This window comes from Sorghum bicolor, chromosome 1, assembly GCF_000003195.3.
Source record: "Sorghum bicolor cultivar BTx623 chromosome 1, Sorghum_bicolor_NCBIv3, whole genome shotgun sequence".
In the NCBI taxonomy this organism is placed as follows: Eukaryota; Viridiplantae; Streptophyta; class Magnoliopsida; order Poales; family Poaceae; genus Sorghum; species Sorghum bicolor.
The window spans coordinates 27,187,853-27,207,771 of NC_012870.2; the positions used below are offsets into that span (position 1 = coordinate 27,187,853).

Genomic DNA, 19,919 nt, shown 5'->3' on the forward strand with positions numbered 1-19,919 from the left:
ATGATTATGGTGATGATAGTGATGATCATGAGATAATCAAGTGCTCAACTTGGAAAAGAAGAAAGAGAAAAATAAAACCTTATAGAGATCAAGGCAAAGGTATTACTTAGGGTTTTAGTGATCAAGATACCATAGAGGGCGTGATCACGTTTAGGATAGATAGTCATACTATAAAGAGGAGAATTCTTTGGCTAAGCAGTTATCGAGTGCCACTAGGTGATATTATTCATGTGCATGGATTTAGAACCTAGTGAGCTAACTTAACTCCTTCGAAGAAAATGATTGTGAAAATACTAACATACTTGCACATGTTGGTACACATATGGTGGTGTTGGTAGACTTTAAGAAGGAGGTAGAGTTTGAAGGGTAGAGAGGGGTTCGAGTTTCTCTCTCCCTCCCGCCTCGCAAGCTAAGCGGGATTCGACACTTTTGAGAAAATAGAATGCATATTTTTATTGCACCGATGGAAAACTTGGAGAAGTCACAGGAGTATTTTTCACTGGAATAACACTCACTGGACGCTGGCCGCTGAGGCGTCGGATGCTAGCCCAACGTTCGGTGCATAGTGGCTGAGCAGCACTAGGGAGAAGTGTGAATCGGAGCATTTGATGGGTTGAAAGCCCTAGTTTGGTTTTGGATAATTAATGAAACCTATGTGTACTAACCTTTGTCATGAGTGAAATATAAAGATAGGTTGGTACACACCAAGTGATGGAGCTAGATGATGGTCATGGTGATGGAGGTGATCAAAAGATGATATTCAAGTGCTCCAACTTGGAAAAGAAGAATGAGAAAAACAAAATGGGCTCAAGGCAAAGGTATTTTTAATAGGGCCATCTTGTTTTGCCACTCAAGACACCTAGTGGGTGTGAGTGGATTTAGGATAGATAACCGTACTATAAAGAGGGGAAATCTTTAATTACAATGGTTATCTAGTGCCACTAAATATGTTTCTCATTTGCATTTACCTAGCGCTTAGTGACGTGGTGAGCTGCATGAGAAAGTCTATAAAAAATATTTGTGAAAAGCTAATTTAAATGTCCAATTTATTTTGGAATATTTTGGTAAAATTAGCTACTTGAAAAGATGCTGAAAATTCAAAGAAGATGAACTGTTGTCCAGACGTAAAAGAACTGCAAGCTGCTGAAACAAACTGAAAGTTTTTGTAAGTAGCTGAAACAAGTTGGAAGCAGTTGCAATCAGTTAAAACTAGTGGACAGTTCAAACAGCAAGCGAGTGAATATATTTGAAAGAAGCTGAAAGCAGTTGCAATCAGTTAAAATTAGTGGACAGTTCAAACAACAAGCGAGTGAATATATTTGAAAGAAGCTGAAAGCAGTTGCAACCAGTTAAGATGACTGCACAGCTCAACAGCAAGCAAATGAGTGTGGTTGCAGGTAACAGGAGGCAGTTGCAACTAGTCGAATCCAGCGTGCAGCCCAACAGCAGACAGATGAAAGAGAGCTGAAAGCAGTTGGAACTAGTTGGAACCAGTTGAAAGTTTTTACAGCTGCTGCTTGCTGTCCATCTCGTGCGAAAGAAGGAATGGCAGTCAGGGACCATGCATCCATACGTGCATGTGGTGAAGCTCTTGCCATATTAAATGAGAGAGAGAAAGAGAAAGGTGATTTGCATGCATGCATGCAAATGTGAACACGCTTTAAAGAAAGGAGGCCGCCATTGACCTATGCTAATTATAGCATGGGGTCCACTCAAGTACAAGGAGGTACTAATTTGCTCTGTTGTTCAGCTCGTCCTATTTGAAGTGGAGAAGTGGCAGTAGTGCATGCGCATGGACTGCAGAGTTGCAGCTCTTTGCCACTTGCTCATTTAATTGATGGGACCCATTGCTGAGAAAATACAGAGAGCCACTCAATGCCTGTGCTGCTGCCCGTTGTGGAAAACGGTTCTATTGTTTTGCCCGTTGGAGAGCTGGCTGGCCAAGTAAATGAGGCCGAGCGCTCCACTTCCTTACCCTCTCGGTCTCGCGAATACAGAATAGAACGTTTCCTTCTTTCTTTCCAGAGAACAGAGAACTCGAGCTCCCCTCTCCCATCTCTCCCAAGTGCTAATCCTACAAGAGATTTTTGAGAGGTCTGCGTGATTGATCCAGTGAGCTCGTGAGCATCTCCTCCCTCTCCTCTCCCTCTCATAGCTTGGTGCTCATCTGAGAGAGGATTGAGGAAAACCCTAGGTGCATTTGAAACTGCATTTTCTTGTGGCACTAGGTGATTATTGTGATTGTGGATTTCTTATTACTCTTGGTGATTGCCGTCACCTAGACGGTTGTGGATTTGTTGATTGGTGAGGGGATTTGGTGATTGTGTCCGCCCCCAATCAAGGTGATATTTGTGAGGGGTTCTTGGGCTTATTCTCCGGCGGAGTGCCAAAAGCCACTTTAGTGGATTGCTCGTGTCATTGAGCTACCTCACTTGTGGGTAGGTTCTTGTGGCGCCCATTTATTGGGCTAGGTTTGTGAAACACCTATTAGCCACCGAACCACCAAGTGTTGGTCGACACAACGGGGACTAGCGTGCCGGCAAGCACGTGAACCTCGGGAGAAAAATATTGGTGTCAATATTATGATTGGTATTCTCCTGGTGAATATATTGATATACATTGTGATTGGTTCATCCTCTACACGTCGGTATAATTATCACTCATCTCTTTACTTTCTTGTAAACTAGTTGTAACTAGTAGTACCTAGTTTTAGCTGGTTGTAACTAGTTGTAGAGAGTAGTGACTTAGCCGTTGCTTGTGCTTAGTGATCATAGTAACTAGAATTATTGAATAGGTGGCTTGCAACTTTTGTAGAGCTAGAGCAAAATTGCTTTACGCCTTTTGTTATACTAATCCTTTGCTCTAGTGTCTTGTAGAATTTTTAAATAGGCTATTCACCCCCCTCTAGCCATATTAGGACCTTTCATGGGTGAGCATTAGACGCGACCTGTGCACTATTTATGCGTCCAGTAAAGTGTGACGTCAACGACCGTGCGAGCGAGTGACTCTGGTTGTGCGCGTCGGACACCAGGGAGTGTCCAGTGAGGACCTATCGGACGTGTGAATAGCATCCGGTGTGTAGCACCTGATGCATCCGACGTTTTGAACTTGTGAACTCAAACTTTTAAGTGACCATTAAAGATCGACACATGAGATTCAAAAGCTTGTGGTTATCATCTGAGTGTCAGACACTGGGTCCAGCGTCTGACGGCTAACCGTCTGCGCGTCCGATGCCCCTGTTTTCTATACAGTGAGAGAGCAAACGACTATATTTGTTTGGGGTGTCTGTAAATAGCGTTTAGCCGGCTTTGGTCTCACTCTTTTGGCATTCTAGCATACTTATGAAAGCCCAAGTTTGGTTTTGGTAATTAATGACACCAAGTTGCTAATGCCTTGTGTTTAAGTGATTTGAGTTAGGCATAGCAACACATGTGATGAAGGTGCATGGTGGCATGGAAAGGTGGCCACATGATCACAAATGGATGAAGCATGAAATGAAGATCATGATGATAGACAAGGAGCAAAGTTATCAAGGCAAAGGTATAAACATAGGGTTTCGCTTTTGCCGGTCTAAGTTGAGTAGAGAAGTGTTTGACCGGATTTAGGATAGATAGCCGACTATCAAGAGAGGAAATCACGGTCATCTCTCGAATCAAGTGCTAATAGGTCCATATCTTGAGCATATGCATTAGGATCTAGTAAAGTGCTAACTTAACTCCTTTGGGTGAAAATGTTTGTGAAAAGTTAACACACATGCACTTTGGTGGTGAACACTTGTTGGTGTTAGCACATTTGTAAAGGTGGTGGAGTTCCTAAGGTTGAGAGGGGTGTGGGTTCCTCTCTCCCTCCCGCCGAGCTTGCGAGGCGGGATTCAGCGCTTTTGAGAAAATTAAGTGTACATTTTCTATTGCGCCGGTGGGAAATTTGGAGAAGTCGCGAGAGTGCCGGACGCAGGGTGCGGAGGCACCGGACGCAGGCCTCAGCGTCCGGTGTGTTGTCAGTGCTTGACCCTGCTAGGGTTGAGCACCGGACGCACTACACCGGACACAGGGTGTTCTCTGTTCATGCGTCCGGTGTGGCCTGTCTTAAACATAGGGTGTCTGTCTGAGAGCACCGGACGCTCTGAGTGCATCCGGTGGTTTGCGTCCGGTGTGGGGGGGGGGGGTTTGCAACCCTCTTTGTGCACAAGTCCGGTGAGCACCGGACCGTCCGGTGCTCCGAGTCCGGTGAGGTCACGGTTTGCAGAACTCTCTGCGCGTGGGTCCGGTGAGTACCGGACGCGTCCGGTGCTCACTTGACAATGTCTGGTGGTTCGCAGGTAGCCGTTAGAGACTGATGCGCGAGATTTAAAAGAGGACACATGGCCAACCCTAGAGCACCGGATGCAGGGGGTCGAGCGTCCGGTGATCACTTGGTAGCGTCCGGTGCCCCTGATTTCAGCACAGTGAAAGAGCCAACGGCTCTATTTGTTGAGGGGGCTTATAAATAGAAGGTGACCGGCTTTGGGAGGTTCACTCTTGCACATTTGAATACTTGAGGCATACTTTGAGCTAGAGAACACTCCCTCCACTCATCTCCTTGCTTGATTGCTAATCTTAGTGAGATTGAGTGAGATTCAAGTGCATTGCTTTGAAAGTTGCATCTAGTGACACTTGATCCTTGAGTTTGTTGTGGATTTCTTGTTGTAACTAGTGTTTAGCTTTCTTGCTAGACTTGTGTAGGTGGCTTGCATAGCTTAGTTGTGCTAGTGCTAGAATAGCTTCGCCTTTTGTTTTACTAATCAACTTGTCTAGTTGAAGTTTGTAGAAAATTTAAATAGGCTATTCACCCCCCCTCTAGCCATTTGAACCTTTCAACTTGACAACCTTGTGAGCCTAAGTAAACACCTCCTACTCATCTCCTTCATAGATTAACAATCTTTATGAGATTGGGAGTGATTCCAAGTATATTTGTTTGAGTGATTGCATCTAGTGGCACTTGGGGATCGATTTGGTTGCGGTTTTCTTGTTACTCTTGGTGGTTGCCGCCACCTAGATGGCTTAGAGCAGCGGATGAGCATTAGCACGAGTTGGTGATTGTTCGTGGCCATCTCCCGGTGATTTTGAGGGATTTATGCCTACCCTGGCGGAGAGTCACTTATGGTTAGGTTCTTGTGGTGTCCTAGTGAGGACGAGGTTCATGCTACACCTCTTAGCTGCCAAACCACCAAGTGTTGATCGACACAACGGGGACGTAGCGTGCCGGCAAGCACGTGAACCTCGGGAGAAAATTATGTGTCTCTATTTGTGATTGCTCATTGGATTTCTCCTGGTGATTGGATTTCATATTATCATGATTGGTTTATCCCGCTATATGGCGGTATAAAGATCAAACCCTCTCTTTTACATTCCTACAAACTAGAGTAGCTTACTTACTTGTATAGAAACTTTAGGTAACTCTCTAGTGTAAGTAGAGACATAGTTCTTGTATGCCTAGTGATTATAGAAACTAAAATTGTTGGTTATGTGACTTGTAAACACCCCATTAGAGCTAGAGCAAAAGGCTTTGTTTTGTTATTTACTAACCTCTTGCTCCAGTGAGTTTGTATAATTTGTGAATATGCTATTCACCTTCCTCTAGCCATATTAGGACCTTTCAGCTTGCCGGGGAGCAAGTGAATCTCGGTAAAAAATTCTATATCATCTCTTGCCAAGGATTTCTTATTGTGCATACATTGTGATTGATTATTGGATATATCTCTACTCATCAACATCAGTATAAGAATCTTTCCTCACTCCTTTACTCACTTGCTTACTTTTACTTAGTTGTGTAGCTTGTGTAGTTTAGTTTCTTGGTTTAGGAGTGTAACTAAGTTTTGTAGTGTTTTGTTATTATGGTTTAGTATTTAGCCTCGTATTAGACTTGTGTAGGTGGCTTACGTAGCTTAGTTGTGCTAGTGCTAGAATTGTTTCACTAATTGTTTTGCTAACACACTTGTTTTGTTGAGTTTATAGAATTTTAAATAAGCTATTCAACCCTCGCCCCTCTAGCTATTTAGACCTTACATCAAGCTCAATGACAGGCTGGCCATGGCGGCCGCTATCTTGACTGGGCGGGGAGTGGGTCACTGCTACTTCTATGGATGAACCAACAGCCTCCATGGCCAAGTCGTAGGAGGAAGGCGAGGGTGCTCTAAGAAGAGCCGCATGGCGAGGGCGTTCCATGTAAACGTGGATGGTGAGGTTATAAGCAGCGTAGGCCGGTGTAAACAGTTGGTCATCTGACATTTAGCCATTATTTGGGCTAAACCGTCTATTAAAAAGGCTAAACGGACTAAACGAATGATTAAACAAAAACGACGTACCATTGTGTAGCATTTATACAACGTTTAAATGGTCTAAATGGCTGTTTAGCTGAACAGTGGGCGACGGTGACATCTGAGGAGGATTGGGATGGGAACAAACTAGCTGAGCGCCTGAGCCAATGTAGAGCCGAGCCGCCGTCTACCGATTTGGAGCCTGTCGCGCCATTGTTCACGACTACCGTTCGATTGAAAGGTCATGCACGTGTCGTCGATCCGGCTGGGGATGCACGCGCTGCATGGTGCACCCATTGCCCATGCAAATTTTTCACAAAATTCAGTAAAAAAATAGATTTTAATTTTTCAGTTCGATTATTGTTTGTTAATGAAAAATAGGATGCAGGGTAAGACAATCCCTAGACATTGTACTTAAAAAAGACCTTCTTATGTAGGTCGAGAACAAGCGCTGAGGCTCAGTGCCCACATCTACCGGGCTCGTTGGCCCTGGCTGGAGGTATGGAGCATCAGACGACAGCGGTGACGTGACACTTCTATTGGTAGAAAGAGTTATACATGCAACCAATAAAACTCAAGTTGCACTACGAGCAACATCCTCCCTTGTACTACATAAGATTGCATAAGATTTCCTGTAGGTAACTAATCAAACTCAAGCTGCACTACAAGAGCCTAGAGAGAGAGCAATACAGGCAACCAATCAGACCTCTAAAACCTTTAAGAGATCAAGCCGACATATCTTGATATTTGATAAAATCATTATCGGCTCCATGCTATTGACATGCATGTCAACTATCATTAAAATAATAGTGTTATTAAACTCTAGAACAAATCTGTTGACGCCAGATTGAATCAAACATCAATTATGGCTAGATCGCTTGGATCGCCATGGACCAAAGAATGCAGCGACGATAACATTTACCCAGTGAAGAGCGGAGAGGTTTACGAACAAACCACCAAAAGGTAACTAATTAGGCTTATGTGATAAAGAACGACTAGTTTTACAAACAAACTAGCAAAGGAACCGTTGAAGCTCTTATCCGGGAGGAACCCCGTCGGGCAAGGACGTCACTGGGGTTGCCCTAGGTCAGCTGGCAAGCCTAAGACGTCATCCTTGGTCATCGGATCAAGCGATGAACAATACAGGGTTGGAAAAGGTAAACAAAGTTTTATGAATTTTTAGTTGGGGTTCTCAATCAGCCATGATCCTCTTGTTTATATAGAGGGAGGTGATTTTATCCCAGTAGAAAACAAGTCCCAAACGTAATCTCCAAGTCTTCACGCCCAAAATAGGTCCCAAACCGATTTGAAAAGTAAAACCGGCTTGAAAACAATTGAAAAGACTTGGAAGTCGGTGTAGCCAATTTATACGGGCCCAGGACGCTGTTTCTGCTAGAAAAAGGGGAGTCAACTTAGCCGACTAGGGGAGTTAGCTAAGCCGACTTGGCACTAGAAATTCAGGTTTCCAAAAATCATAATTAATTCATTTGGACTCAAAATGAGACGATCCATATATGTTTTTTCGATTAACTCGATGAGAGAAATGCAATAGTGAAGCCTATTTTTTGCATGTGAGGAAGTTGGAACGTCAGCTTAGTTAACTTGGAGAGTTCCTTTGCTCGGGCTCCAAATGTGATTATCCAAGTATGCTTTCTAGTTGTCTTAATGATGGAAGAGTTCAGTATGCATTTTGGACATCTGAGTATGAACAAATTCTAAAAAAGTACTCATTCTAAGCAGAAAACTTATATCGATAACTGACTCAGTTCTCGTTTGGTTGATGATTCTAGGAGTACAAATAAATCATTACTATGTACTTAGTACTTTAACTAGTTCCCAATAAACATTTCATACAGTAACTAACACACAACCAATTTGTGAGTTTTGTAATTTTAGACATGCAAATATATTATGCTGATAATTTGTAAAGTATATCATGCCACCATTTCGCCAGATTAGGAAAGATAATCTTACTAATTCTTAAACATGGTTTAGATCCAAAAAGTTTTTGAATTTGAACACTATAACACTTTCGTTTGTATTTGACAATTATTGTCCAACCATAGACTAACTAGACTTAAAAGATTCGTCTCGTAAATTACAGGTAAACTGTACAATTAGTTATTCTTTATTTATATTTAATGCTCTATGCATGTGCCGCAAGACTCGTGTGATGGGAAATCTTGAAATGTTTTTAGATTTTGGGATGAACTAAACAAGGCCAACACGGAATGCGAATGCAATGTTTTGTACTTGGTAGGAACCAGCAACTTGTAGACAACACATTTCCTGGCCTTGTTTAGTTCCAAAATATTTTGTAAAACGGACACTGTAGCACTTTCGTTTGTATTGATAAATATTGTTGGACTAACTAGTCTTAAAAGATTCGTCTCACAAATTACAGGTGAACTGTGTAATTAGTTTTTATTTTTATCTATATTTAATACTCTATGCATGCGTTTAAAGATTCAATATAACAGAGGATTTGAAAAATTTTGCAAAACCTTTTAGGACTAAACAAGGCCTGAATTGTTGTTGCAAGATACAGCCATGCAGCCATGCTACACGCATCATTGCTTGAATGGCCGTTTTGTTAATAATAAGGTGTCCGACTAAAGTCATGCCAATGCATGCAAAGGAACTAACAACTCCTAATCATTTGTTTTGCTTTCGTGTCATGTAAGATTCAAACATCAGTTGTCCCTATAAGTTAAAAGGGACCACGAACAAGTTTCGAGAAATTTATTTTATTTCAGGAAAAATAATGAAAGACTAACCTAAGTAAAAGCACAACACACATAAACGCTACGCAGGTAGGTATTAATTTGTAAGGACACTCAACCTTGAGGAGAGAATTGGTAGATGAGGTTTTTGCACGAGCTCAGAAGCAGTTCCGCGCAAGTAGCAGTTGTAGGACATCATTTTCACAAAATGATAACAAGCGAGTGTTTGTTCAGTCTTGGGTTGTTCTTCCATTCCATTGTAGCAACTCCTTTCTTCCGAGAGCTGGTGCCTGGTGGAGAGCTTTTCAGAAGCTGATGGTGCATGAGCTCACGTTCTTAGAGCGTCACTTTGGACAAACAATTAATTAGTAGCTAAAAAGTAGTCTAAGAAGTTGCTCTTCTAAAAAACTACTATTTTTAATAAGGGAATAGAAATATTCTCGTCTCCCCATCCACACACGTGTAATCGACCGATATAGAAAAATTGGTTCTTAGACCAAGTTCTATTGAGCAGAAACAAGATTAAACAAAACTACAAAACTTGACCAGTCCAAACTAAACCGAATCAGACAAAACAACTAAGAGACACAAATCCTTAATCCTTCTTTGGTAATGGCAACCATGTTTCCCAAACACTTGTAACATTAGTATTTTCAAGCGGTTGCACCCATCCTTCAACGTTCTTCTCGCTTGCACTCATCCTTCAACGGTCTTCTCGCTTCCTTTTTAGACAATAGCGACTAATGTTTGATCTAGTAAGCCCCCTGAAGATTATCTACAAGCAAAAATTAGAACATTTTCTATTGAGAACTGTATCATTTCTATTTAACCAGAAAACCTAGCAAAATTGTTGTTAGCCCCACTATAATTAGATCCCTCAAACTTGGAGCAAAGCTCCTTATCTAAGCACCAAACATATGAGCCATCTTGTTAGGTGGTTGAAAATTAAAAGCAATTAGCAAGGAATTCAACACAGATCTAGCCAAAGCGGTAATAAAAAAAGAGATGTTGCATGGTCTCCTCGCCGCAAAAGTTCGTTGTCTTCCAATGTTTCTTGTTGTATTTATCCCTTTTTAATCCTTAATTAAATGACACCCTTCAAGCTTGTCCCTAACAATCTTGCCTATGATCGTCCTCATAATCTATTTAGGGTATGCTTAACTGGACCTAGGAAATGACCTAAACAACTCTCCCGAAAATTACCTGACCTAAACAACTCTCCCAAACGTTCAGTCGTAAGTGCATAAGGTCACACGACGTTGCCTGGTTAATGAGCATATCAAGGCAACAACTGAACATACTTTTAATCCGTTGTAACAAAACGGGTTTTGATATGCTTAACTGGACCTAGAAAAATTACCAGACCTAAACAACTCTCCCAAATCGTTCAGTCGTAAGTGCATAAGGTCACATGATGTTGTCTGGTTTAATGAGCATATCAAGGCAGCAACTGAACATACTTTTAATCCGTTGTAACAAAACAGATTTTGAAACTTAAAAAGGATATATGTTTGAACCAACATAAATGTATCAAATTAATTATCTCGTTTTCTATTCCTATATAACAGAATTCTCACATCACAGTTACAAAAAGAGATTTACAATAAGTAAAAGATTTGACTAAGCCTATAAAAATACTATAAATATTAGTAGTTTATTACTCTCAGTTCCAAATTATAAGTCGCTTTAATTTTTTAGGTTCATTTATTTTGCTATGTATGTAGACATAATTCTAAATGCATAGTAAATGATCAAGTGATAAATTTAATTAAATTTGTCTGATTTCCTAGAATTAGATTATTTTTCACGGAGGGAGGATCTGGTACAGCATGGGAAAGCAGCCGAAGTGTCCAACACGCTTGAGTCCGACGGAGCACGCAAAAGTCAAAGCCGGCTCTCTCACAAAACCCAAACGTGGACCGCGACCGGTGTCTGGTGACTGGTGTTGGTGTTGTGAGACCTGACAGACTACGCGCGTCCACACTCCACAGAGGTGTCTACTGCTCGCAATTGCCTGATCAAAACCCCCCCTCATTTCCACCCTCTTTTCCGCTGATCCAACCGAGACCGAGGTTTTTGTCCAGAAAAACCAACAGCCCCTCCCCTCCCTTCCCTTCCCTTCTCTTCTCCTCCACCCCTTCCTCTCCCGGCGACCGGCTGGCCCCTCCTCCTCTGCTGAGGCGAGAGACCCCCGCCCGATCCGGGGCCATGGACGCCGCGTCCAGGCCGCCACCGCCCCACGGAGCAGGGGTCCGCGTCCGCGCCCCGCTGGTGAGCTCCGCTCCGCCTCCCTTTCCCTTTCCTCTTGTTCGTCGCTCAAAGACGCGTCTTTTAGGCGGGGACTTGTTAGACCGGGTGTTGGGGGGTGAAGGTGCCACCTCTGGGATGAAAGCTTCGATCTTTGGGTGTCGGGGATGAGGATTTCGTTGTACGGATTGAGGGTTTTGGTCGATCCCGTCGCAGTTGACGGCCTGGATCTGGGTGCTTTCCTACTTGGGGCTGGATTGTTCGCCAGTTTTTTTTGTGTGGTGTTTTCGCGCTTCAGGGCCATGAGGGAATCGCTAGCAGTTGTAGGAATGGACCGGGGAAACTGTCTTGTCTTATCTACTATAGCCTTTGTCTGATTCATACCGCAGAATCCGTCGATGATAGTGTTGCCTGACTGCTTGTACTAAGTGCTGATCCCTGTTAATTTGTGGATGGTGCTGATCCCTGTTAAGTACAAAAGTACTACCATATGGGGTTTGCATATTGCGCATGCTAAGTTTCGTTTTCTCTAGTTGTGAATGTTCGATCTTTAAGTACAGTCATTGGAAATTGATGAACTTGCGTTATGATGTAGTGGTGCATTGTCTGCTCCTAATTGACGAACTGGGATTTCATTTTGCATATATCCGGCTCAAGTGTTGTGATGTGTCCATTAATTTATGAACATTCTGCAGATTATCTGCTTATGTTTTGTTAATTTGAAAGCTACACTAGTTCTATAACGATTTTGGTCTAACTGATAAACCAGAGATAACAAACCTTTCCTGAATTCCTGTGCCATTTCATGAATAAGTTCAACAGTAGTTCAGTTGATGGCTGTCTTTAAACTGCTTACACACTCGTTCAGTCTACCTGGGACTTTTGTCCATGTTTTTCAAACCTACTGCATAATCTTTCAGTTGTGCAGATTTCCAGAACTGAGCTAGCCCCTGTTGGGGACATTGGTTCAGATCTTATGTTGGTGAACTTACATGTATTGATGATATTTCCTTACTGAAGTTAATTCCATGAATGGTGGGCGCGCCTATATGCTGTGAACTTGGATAATGTTTTTGCTTTATGCATAATAAAGTGGGGGAAACCTGTTCTCTAAAAAAAACTTAGTTCCAGAATTTAATATTCTTGATTTGGGAGATCTGATTCATGGAATCCTTACATATTTTTTTGGCAAGCCTTTAACCATCATGGTCATAATGTTGAACTAGTGTCAACTCAATCTGAAAACATGATAGTTCTCTTGTTCATGATTTTGCGTGCAAAATGTCATTTGATTTGCTGATGCATTAATGCCCAAATCTTAATTGATACATTAAATATGAAACTGTAATTTATAGGAAACACAGTTTACTAGATAGAATTTTTTTTTGCTGCAATAGCTGATTATTGATGGTAACATTTATTTGAAAGATTTAAACAAAAAGAAATTCTAGATGTAAAGAAACGAAGTTATCCATGCTGCTATGCATCCCTGATGCTTCATTTGTAGTATTTAGGTTTTATTATTCATGTCACTGTTTTGTGCCTAGAGTTGAAGCTCCTAATAATATTTTGGTGTTTTATTTATTTATTTATATTTATTTATTTATTTATGATATCATTCTTTCTGCAAATACAACTTCTAAACTTTTTTTTTTTATCTTTGGCTGCCAGGTGGAGTCTGTCTCCTGCTACTGCAGATTAGATACAGGCCTTAAAACTGTTGTTGATGCTAGGAAGTTTGTTCCTGGCGCGAAGATGTGCATGCAACCTGAAGTCAAACAAAACAAACGCAAGTCAAGGGGCTCAAGAAAGGAAAGGTCCAAGACGCAAGCACCACTTTTACCAGGCCTTCCTGATGATCTTGCTATAGCCTGCCTTATACGAGTTCCTCGAGTTGAACACCCCAACCTCAGGATGGTTTGCAGAAGATGGAACCGCCTTCTGTCTGGGAATTACTTTTACTCCTTGCGTAAGAAAATTGGTGTGGCGGAAGAATGGGTGTATGTCTTTAAAAGGGACCGTGAAGGGAAGATATCCTGGCATGCCTTTGATCCACTACACCAGCTATGGAAGTCACTCCCACCAGTTCCACACGAGTATTCAGAAGCATTGGGCTTTGGGTGTGCTGTTCTGAGTGGTTGCTATCTGTACTTGTTTGGTGGGAAAGATCCTTTGAGGGGTTCTATGAGGCGTGTTGTATTCTACAATGCTCGTACAAACAAATGGCACCGTGCTCCAGATATGATGAGGAAACGCCACTTCTTTGGTTCTTGTGTAATAAACAATTGTCTCTATGTTGCTGGTGGGGAGTGTGAAGGAATACAGAGGACACTACAGTCTGCAGAAGTTTATGATCCAAATAGGAACAGATGGGCCTGCATTACTGAAATGAACAATGGGATGGTGCCTTTCATTGGAGTTGTATATGATGGCAAGTGGTTCTTAAAGGGGCTAGATTCCCATCGCCAAGTAACTAGTGAGGTCTACTTACCATCATCCAATACATGGTCAGTGATTGATGATGAGATGGTTACAGGTTGGCGGAACCCAAGTATTTCCTTCAATGGCCGGCTCTATTCAGCTGACTGCCGCGATGGCTGCAAGCTTAGAGTCTATGATGAGAACACAGGAACATGGACAAGATTCATGGACAGCAAGCACCATTTGGGCAGCTCGCGTGCCTTTGAAGCTGCAGCTTTGGTGTCACTAAATGGGAAACTCTGTGTTATCAGGAACAACATGAGCATAACTCTTGTTGATGTCTCGGACCCAACAATGAGTGTTGAGACAAGTAGTGCACGCATGTGGGAAACTGTCGCTCGGAAGGGACAGCATAGGTCGTTTGTGGCAAACTTATGGTCCAGCATTGCAGGACGGAACTTAAAGAGTCACATTATCCATTGCCAGGTGCTGCAAGTTTGACGGCAAATTTTGTTAGATGGGACATGATCAAATGTAAAAAGAAGCAACAGATTCAGAATTCAGATCAGTGACACAACCCTCCATTTCGAAGGTAGTAAGATTTCATTGCAGAATCGTGGGGAAAAAAGGTCATTGGCGTGCTACTGTGGCTCCCAAAGTCCCAAATAGTTATTTGTTCTCTTTGAGAACTGAAAAGAACAATTACATTCTGGCAGCATTTGTGGGAGAAGCTTTTTCATATTTTCAGTGCAAACCAGAAAGTGAGAAGGAATTTCTCTAGTGTAATGGCAGTTTTTTTTTCTTGGTGGCAGGCTGGGAAAATTGTTTGGTGGATGTATTGTTCCCTCATCATATCTATCTATCTTAGCATCGCGTAGTAACTGGCAGCTTGCGTAGTAACTGGCAGCTTACTGTGTAATGTTGATGTATATTGTAGCAGCAGACTAGGTAGACTCTAGGATCAGAGTAGTCCGGATTTTGCCGATTATACTTCAATTTTTTGTTGAAATGCCTGATATTTCGTACCTTATCTATGTGGATGCTGGATAAATGCAAGAGAATTTGCTGTTTTAGACATGCTATCGTAGAAACACAAGCCATTGTTCTCCAACTCAATTTTAGCTTTGCAGTCGATGACCTCTTGTGTTTGTTGGCTCGCTTGTTTTATAAGCTGTACTTTTTCTATCAGCTAACAGTGTTTTTTTTTTTATAATAAATCAGCGAATAATATTTTTAGCCGAACAGGCTCAAGATGATAAGATAGTTTTAGTTGATGTTTCATGGAGCAGTATGACATTAATGGTTGCCTCGTTAACCCTTCGCTAAAACATAATGAAAAATACAAGTTTTTTTTCCTTATTTTGCTTCTTTTTAGTTACCTCTTGTCCGTTTCTAAACATTTCACCCCACCTGAATTCTCATAAAAATAAAAAAGAGAATGTTTGTGCCACCAGCAAGCAGCAAGTCCAACTGTACTAAAGTAGCACTAAAGGATCATTGATAATAAACACATCGTGTATCGTGTATGTATATATGTGTAAACTGTAAGATTTGTCTTCATGGTGCACCAGCTTATATTGATTGAAGTGCAACCGGTCAAGCCAGATGAAAATCTCGCGCTCCAGAGTTTGCTCTGAAGTAACCTGTTAAATTTATAATCTAAAGGACATTTTGTCCATGGAAGCTTGCGGTGTTACCTCAATATTACCGATTTTGTTTTACGATGATGATGTGTCGGTGACAGATACGAAAATGGTCCCTGTAGAAACCAAGCTATGAAAATCCAGCAGGAAAGTCAATAGTGCACATGATGTACAGTATAGGGAATGGACAAATAAGAATAAAGTGAGAAGTAACGAATGGACATTCTATTCACAAATAACACGATTGTTAAAACATTTGCAACATTTGAATTCTAATTTAACATCAATATCTGCTTGTGGCCAGATCTTACATGTATTCACGGCATAGTCTACAAACTACAGTTCGTTAAAGACATAAGGTGGCCTTCAGGCCCCTAAATCTGTGCAATGGTTAGTTTCTAGCACTAGAATTATAATAAATGAGCCTGGTGCTAATTCGAGTGTACAACCAGCCTCTTTGCAACCAGCCGAATGCCAGCATTTTGCTGGTAATCGTATAGCTCCGGTGAGAAGAATGCGTCCACCTTGCTCCCTTTAACAAACAGGGAGTCCAATTCTGTGGTGGCTACATTGCTGAAATCAAGTTTCTGGATGCTGCCAGTAGGCTCTTTCTGGCATATATCAGTTGAGTAGGCTGTAGCATTGCTGTTTGCAATAGTAGGGATGCTGCACGGAAAGGCCATCCTTAGAGCTCAGGAAAACATCATGACCACACCAAGGTAGAAAATGGAAGAAAAGAATATTATTCAAAGAAAAGAGTAGAACTCACTTCAGGCGGACAGTCGGACGATTAACATATCCATACTTCTTAATCAGGGGTCTCCATTCAGAACTGCTACCAGATTCCTGAGATAACTTCCTAGCAAGATCATCGCAGAATTCTAAAACTTTACTGAGACTCTCAGGGATCTCAACCACTATGCTCATCTTTGGACGCCCTGCATTATCAAGAAACTTTGTACTGACACCAAACTGTACTTTCAAGCCTGCACAACAAAGCTGCAGTGGGCAATCTCTGTGCTGGATAGATGACCTTCGGCCAAATTGGTGTAATGGAGCAACTGAGATTTCAATACATTCAATCGAAACATCATCTGGCTCAAGAAATCCAGAATAACCACTAGAACTTGCATCCATATGTGTGGTGGTATCTAGCTTCATCTCCTCAATGTGGGATACCAACTCAACAGATTCCCTGTTGGTAGAAGGACCACTTGTTCTTTGATTACCTTCCTCAGGTATCACAGAGTCAATTGGAGAAACTATCCGTTGCCTTTTTGATGAATCCGGTGGAGAGTTTGCTTCAGGTTTTGGCAAATCAGGCGACACAATACCATTAGCTCGGCTCCTTGTTGTTGCACGTTCAACCAGATTCTCAACAGTGAGCACCTCTGGAAGACTTGCCTCCTGTCAGAATAACTTTGGGGTTTAGCTAATAGATTAGCTTCAACATTTAACAAACAATTAATTCTACAAATATACGGCAGCAACATGCCGATTCCATTTCTTTGTAGGGATATTATTTCTGCAGTAATTCAAGTTGTAAAATTGGACATGAGTTGTGGTAAATTCCAAGTTGAATTCAATTTACTTGTGGAAAACTCATAACTGCAAGAATCAGAACTGACGTACAAATTTCCATATGAAGCAGGAGTTTTCAAATTATTACCACAGCAGCAATATGGCTCTCTTTGCAAGAGCTACTGTTTCTATAGTAATTCAAGGTGCAGTGGAATGTGAGTTATGGTATCAGTTATATAAATTTCTTGCAAGATTGCAAATTATTTGTGGAAAACCAACAACTGCAACATCAGAACTGAGCTGCAACATGTATGGTATCATAATAAAAATATTTAACATGACCTACATTCCAATAGCTAAACTTCAGTTATTGATTGAGGAACTGAGCTTTTCGCACTTCAGATGCCTCAATACATGGGAGGCCAGTAGGGGAGAAAATTTCACCAGTGCTTTAATGCAAAGAAAAAAGAAAAAAAAAGAAAAAAAAGATTTATGTGGCTGGGACTGCCTAGTTGATGAAACTAGTCAGGCATGGGGAAAACATACCAGGAACAGAACTGTAGCACAGTATTTGAGAACTTCGAGGTTCATTCTAACATCATCAAGACTCCTGTAGATAAATTACCAACAAATTTAGTGGGAGATCATCCAGTCCTGCTTTGTGCAGGCCAAAATAAAATAAAATAAAGCAAGGGGAACCCCCAACATGTAAGTTGTAACTAATATCCTATCAACAATCATTGGATTTGTTTTTGCAGAAACTGGAGTTTATTGAATAATATTTTTATTAGAAGATATTCATGTCAGGTAGGCAATTTTTTGAGTGAGATTGGACATGTTGGACCTGTTTGATCCCATGGGCAACAACTAGCAGCTAAAAAAAGCTCTAGTCCATCCAAACAGGAGGGCTAATGGGTGGGCTAATTTTTAGCCAAGCCCTTGGCTAGCTGTTGGTTCATTAGCGAAGTACAACTAGCTAACAAGGGCTAATAGTTCATTGCTAGGAATATGTGCACCTTAGCCTGGGATCCAAACATGCATGAGCTGCCCTTGCTAATAATTAGCCATAGCTGATCCAAACAGGTAGCAGAGTCACATTGATGCACCATAGAATTATGGCATTTATTCAGCATGATCTATCTAAAGGAAAGAAACATCATAGGCTGTATCATATTTTGGATAATAATCCATCGAGATGAGGGAATCCCCAAACCTAGAAGGGATGGCCTTGGACATCCTGGAACAGATGGATGCTTAGTTAAAATTGTGAAGGGTAACATTCCCCAATCCAATTCATCGTATAGCTAGGTCTACACTTATAGTTAGCGCATCTTGTGATGCGCCAACTAAAATGGGTAACCAAATACAAGCTAAAAGGATTACGATTTCAACAAACTGAAGTGATTCAAAGGGTGAATATTTGTTTTATAATTAAAAAAAGGGAACAGGTGCAAATGAAAAGTAGACAATGAAAGGAAGTGATTAAAATTGAGATGTACTGATATCACTAGGATTGGCATGATACCAACCTGTGTCTTTGCTTCCCTAGGCCAAAGTAATTTGCCAAGCTTGCCATCTGGAGGTAAACAGACAAGGACAGAACATCAGATATCCCTTTCAATGTTAGAAGGAACAGACAAATTTGACTAGAGATTGGTGTTAGTTTTAACTATGATACAAATTGAACTATCATTATTACCCATCTCTATCTAAAACACGCTTCTCTAAATTACAGGCTAACGCTAGGTCAACACATAGTCATATACCTTCATGTCCCCTGCTCTCCTCCCAAACCGCTGGGTAAGTAGGGGCAAGGTGTCAATCATCCCCTTGGGTTGAGGGGGTGACCGACCAATCTCAGTGAATGCCTCTCTTATTCTTGCAGAATCAAACCTCACAATGTTGTGCCCTGCCCAGACCCGCCCTGTCAAGAGTTCAGAAGAGTTATTTCAGTGCAGCTTCTTCATGAAAAGATTAGGTTTGTACAATAACAAGATACTGCTATCAGATAGATTATGCTCCAATGATTCCTTTCAACTAATGACAAATGTGAACATGATTTGAATTCCAGGAACATGATTTATAATGATTAAATGACTTGCTTACATGATTTCAATTCCAGAAACAGGAAGATCAATTATAAGTAAGTTATAGCATTCATTAGAAGAAGGCCATTCCTTGACTTCCGTCCATGAGGCTAACACAATTCCCTACACCATAAAAGCAATGCAACGAATGTGGCCATTTCTGTCCATGTGCGGTTTGTATCCCTAATTAATTAATTAAGTAATCGATCCATGAACAATTGCAAGCAACTGAAGGTATAAGATGGAACCGAACAAGGGAGCGAATCGCGGTGTGGGGGAAAAAGCAGCTCACCGTTGAGGAGGTCATAGACTGCGTCGGCGACGTCGCGGAACGGCGGCGCCCCGGACACGGCGTCCCTTGTGATGCCGTTGCAGCGCACGGAGGCCGCCGAGACAGCTGAGACCGGGTCGGCGGGGCGGACGAGAGTGGCGTAGGAGGCGACCTCGACGAGCCTGCGCGGGCAGACGAGTATGGCGCCGAACTCGAGCAGCGCGTAGCCCTGGCCCGCCCGCTGCGGCACGGAGGTCTCGACGTCGAAGAAGGCGATCTCAGGGCCCCCCTCGCCCGGCGGCAGGACGGTAGCTGGAGGATCACCCTCAGGCGCCGGCGCCGGTGCGATCGCTGCAGCAGGCTCGGACGCAGACGCGGTCGGAGAGGCGGAGGCCATCTTGTCAGCAGGCAGGTAGTTTGAGGTGTCAGGTGTGCCGTGTGTGGTGGGGCGAGGTGGCTGATATATAGGCAGGATCAGACGGAGAAGATGGTTGGGGCTTGCGTGGGGGGAGGGGCGGCGCGTGGGGAGGAGGCGTGACGGGAGCGGCGGCGGGGAGGCGGGGCTAGGGAGGTGCTGGACGGAACGCTTGCCGGCGCGGCGGAGTGGCGTGGCGATGGGGTTTTGGTTGGACGGGGAGGTGGATTTGGAATAGGAACACGAGTTGGTTATCGTAGCTTCCGGGCTAAGGAAGGTTGCTCCACCATGGTCTG

General features: G+C 42.4%; 2 protein-coding genes across 2 annotated transcripts; one reads left to right on the forward strand and one right to left on the reverse strand.

Annotated features, from left to right (window-relative positions):
- On the forward strand, nt 11,054–14,763 carry LOC8062265 (F-box/kelch-repeat protein At1g55270). Its single transcript, XM_002464589.2, has 2 exons — nt 11,054–11,289; nt 12,937–14,763. Exons 1-2 carry the CDS (start codon nt 11,227–11,229, stop codon nt 14,185–14,187), a joined length of 1,314 nt encoding a protein of 437 aa, XP_002464634.1. The 5' UTR covers nt 11,054–11,226; the 3' UTR covers nt 14,188–14,763.
- Nucleotides 15,533–19,887, reverse strand: LOC8064929 (protein NEN1). Its single transcript, XM_002467217.2, has 6 exons — nt 19,230–19,887; nt 18,617–18,774; nt 18,380–18,426; nt 17,397–17,460; nt 16,099–16,736; nt 15,533–15,995 (listed from the first exon to the last, which is right to left on the reverse strand). The coding sequence occupies exons 1-6, from the start codon at nt 19,603–19,605 to the stop codon at nt 15,761–15,763; spliced, it is 1,518 nt and encodes a 505-aa protein (XP_002467262.1). The 5' UTR covers nt 19,606–19,887; the 3' UTR covers nt 15,533–15,760.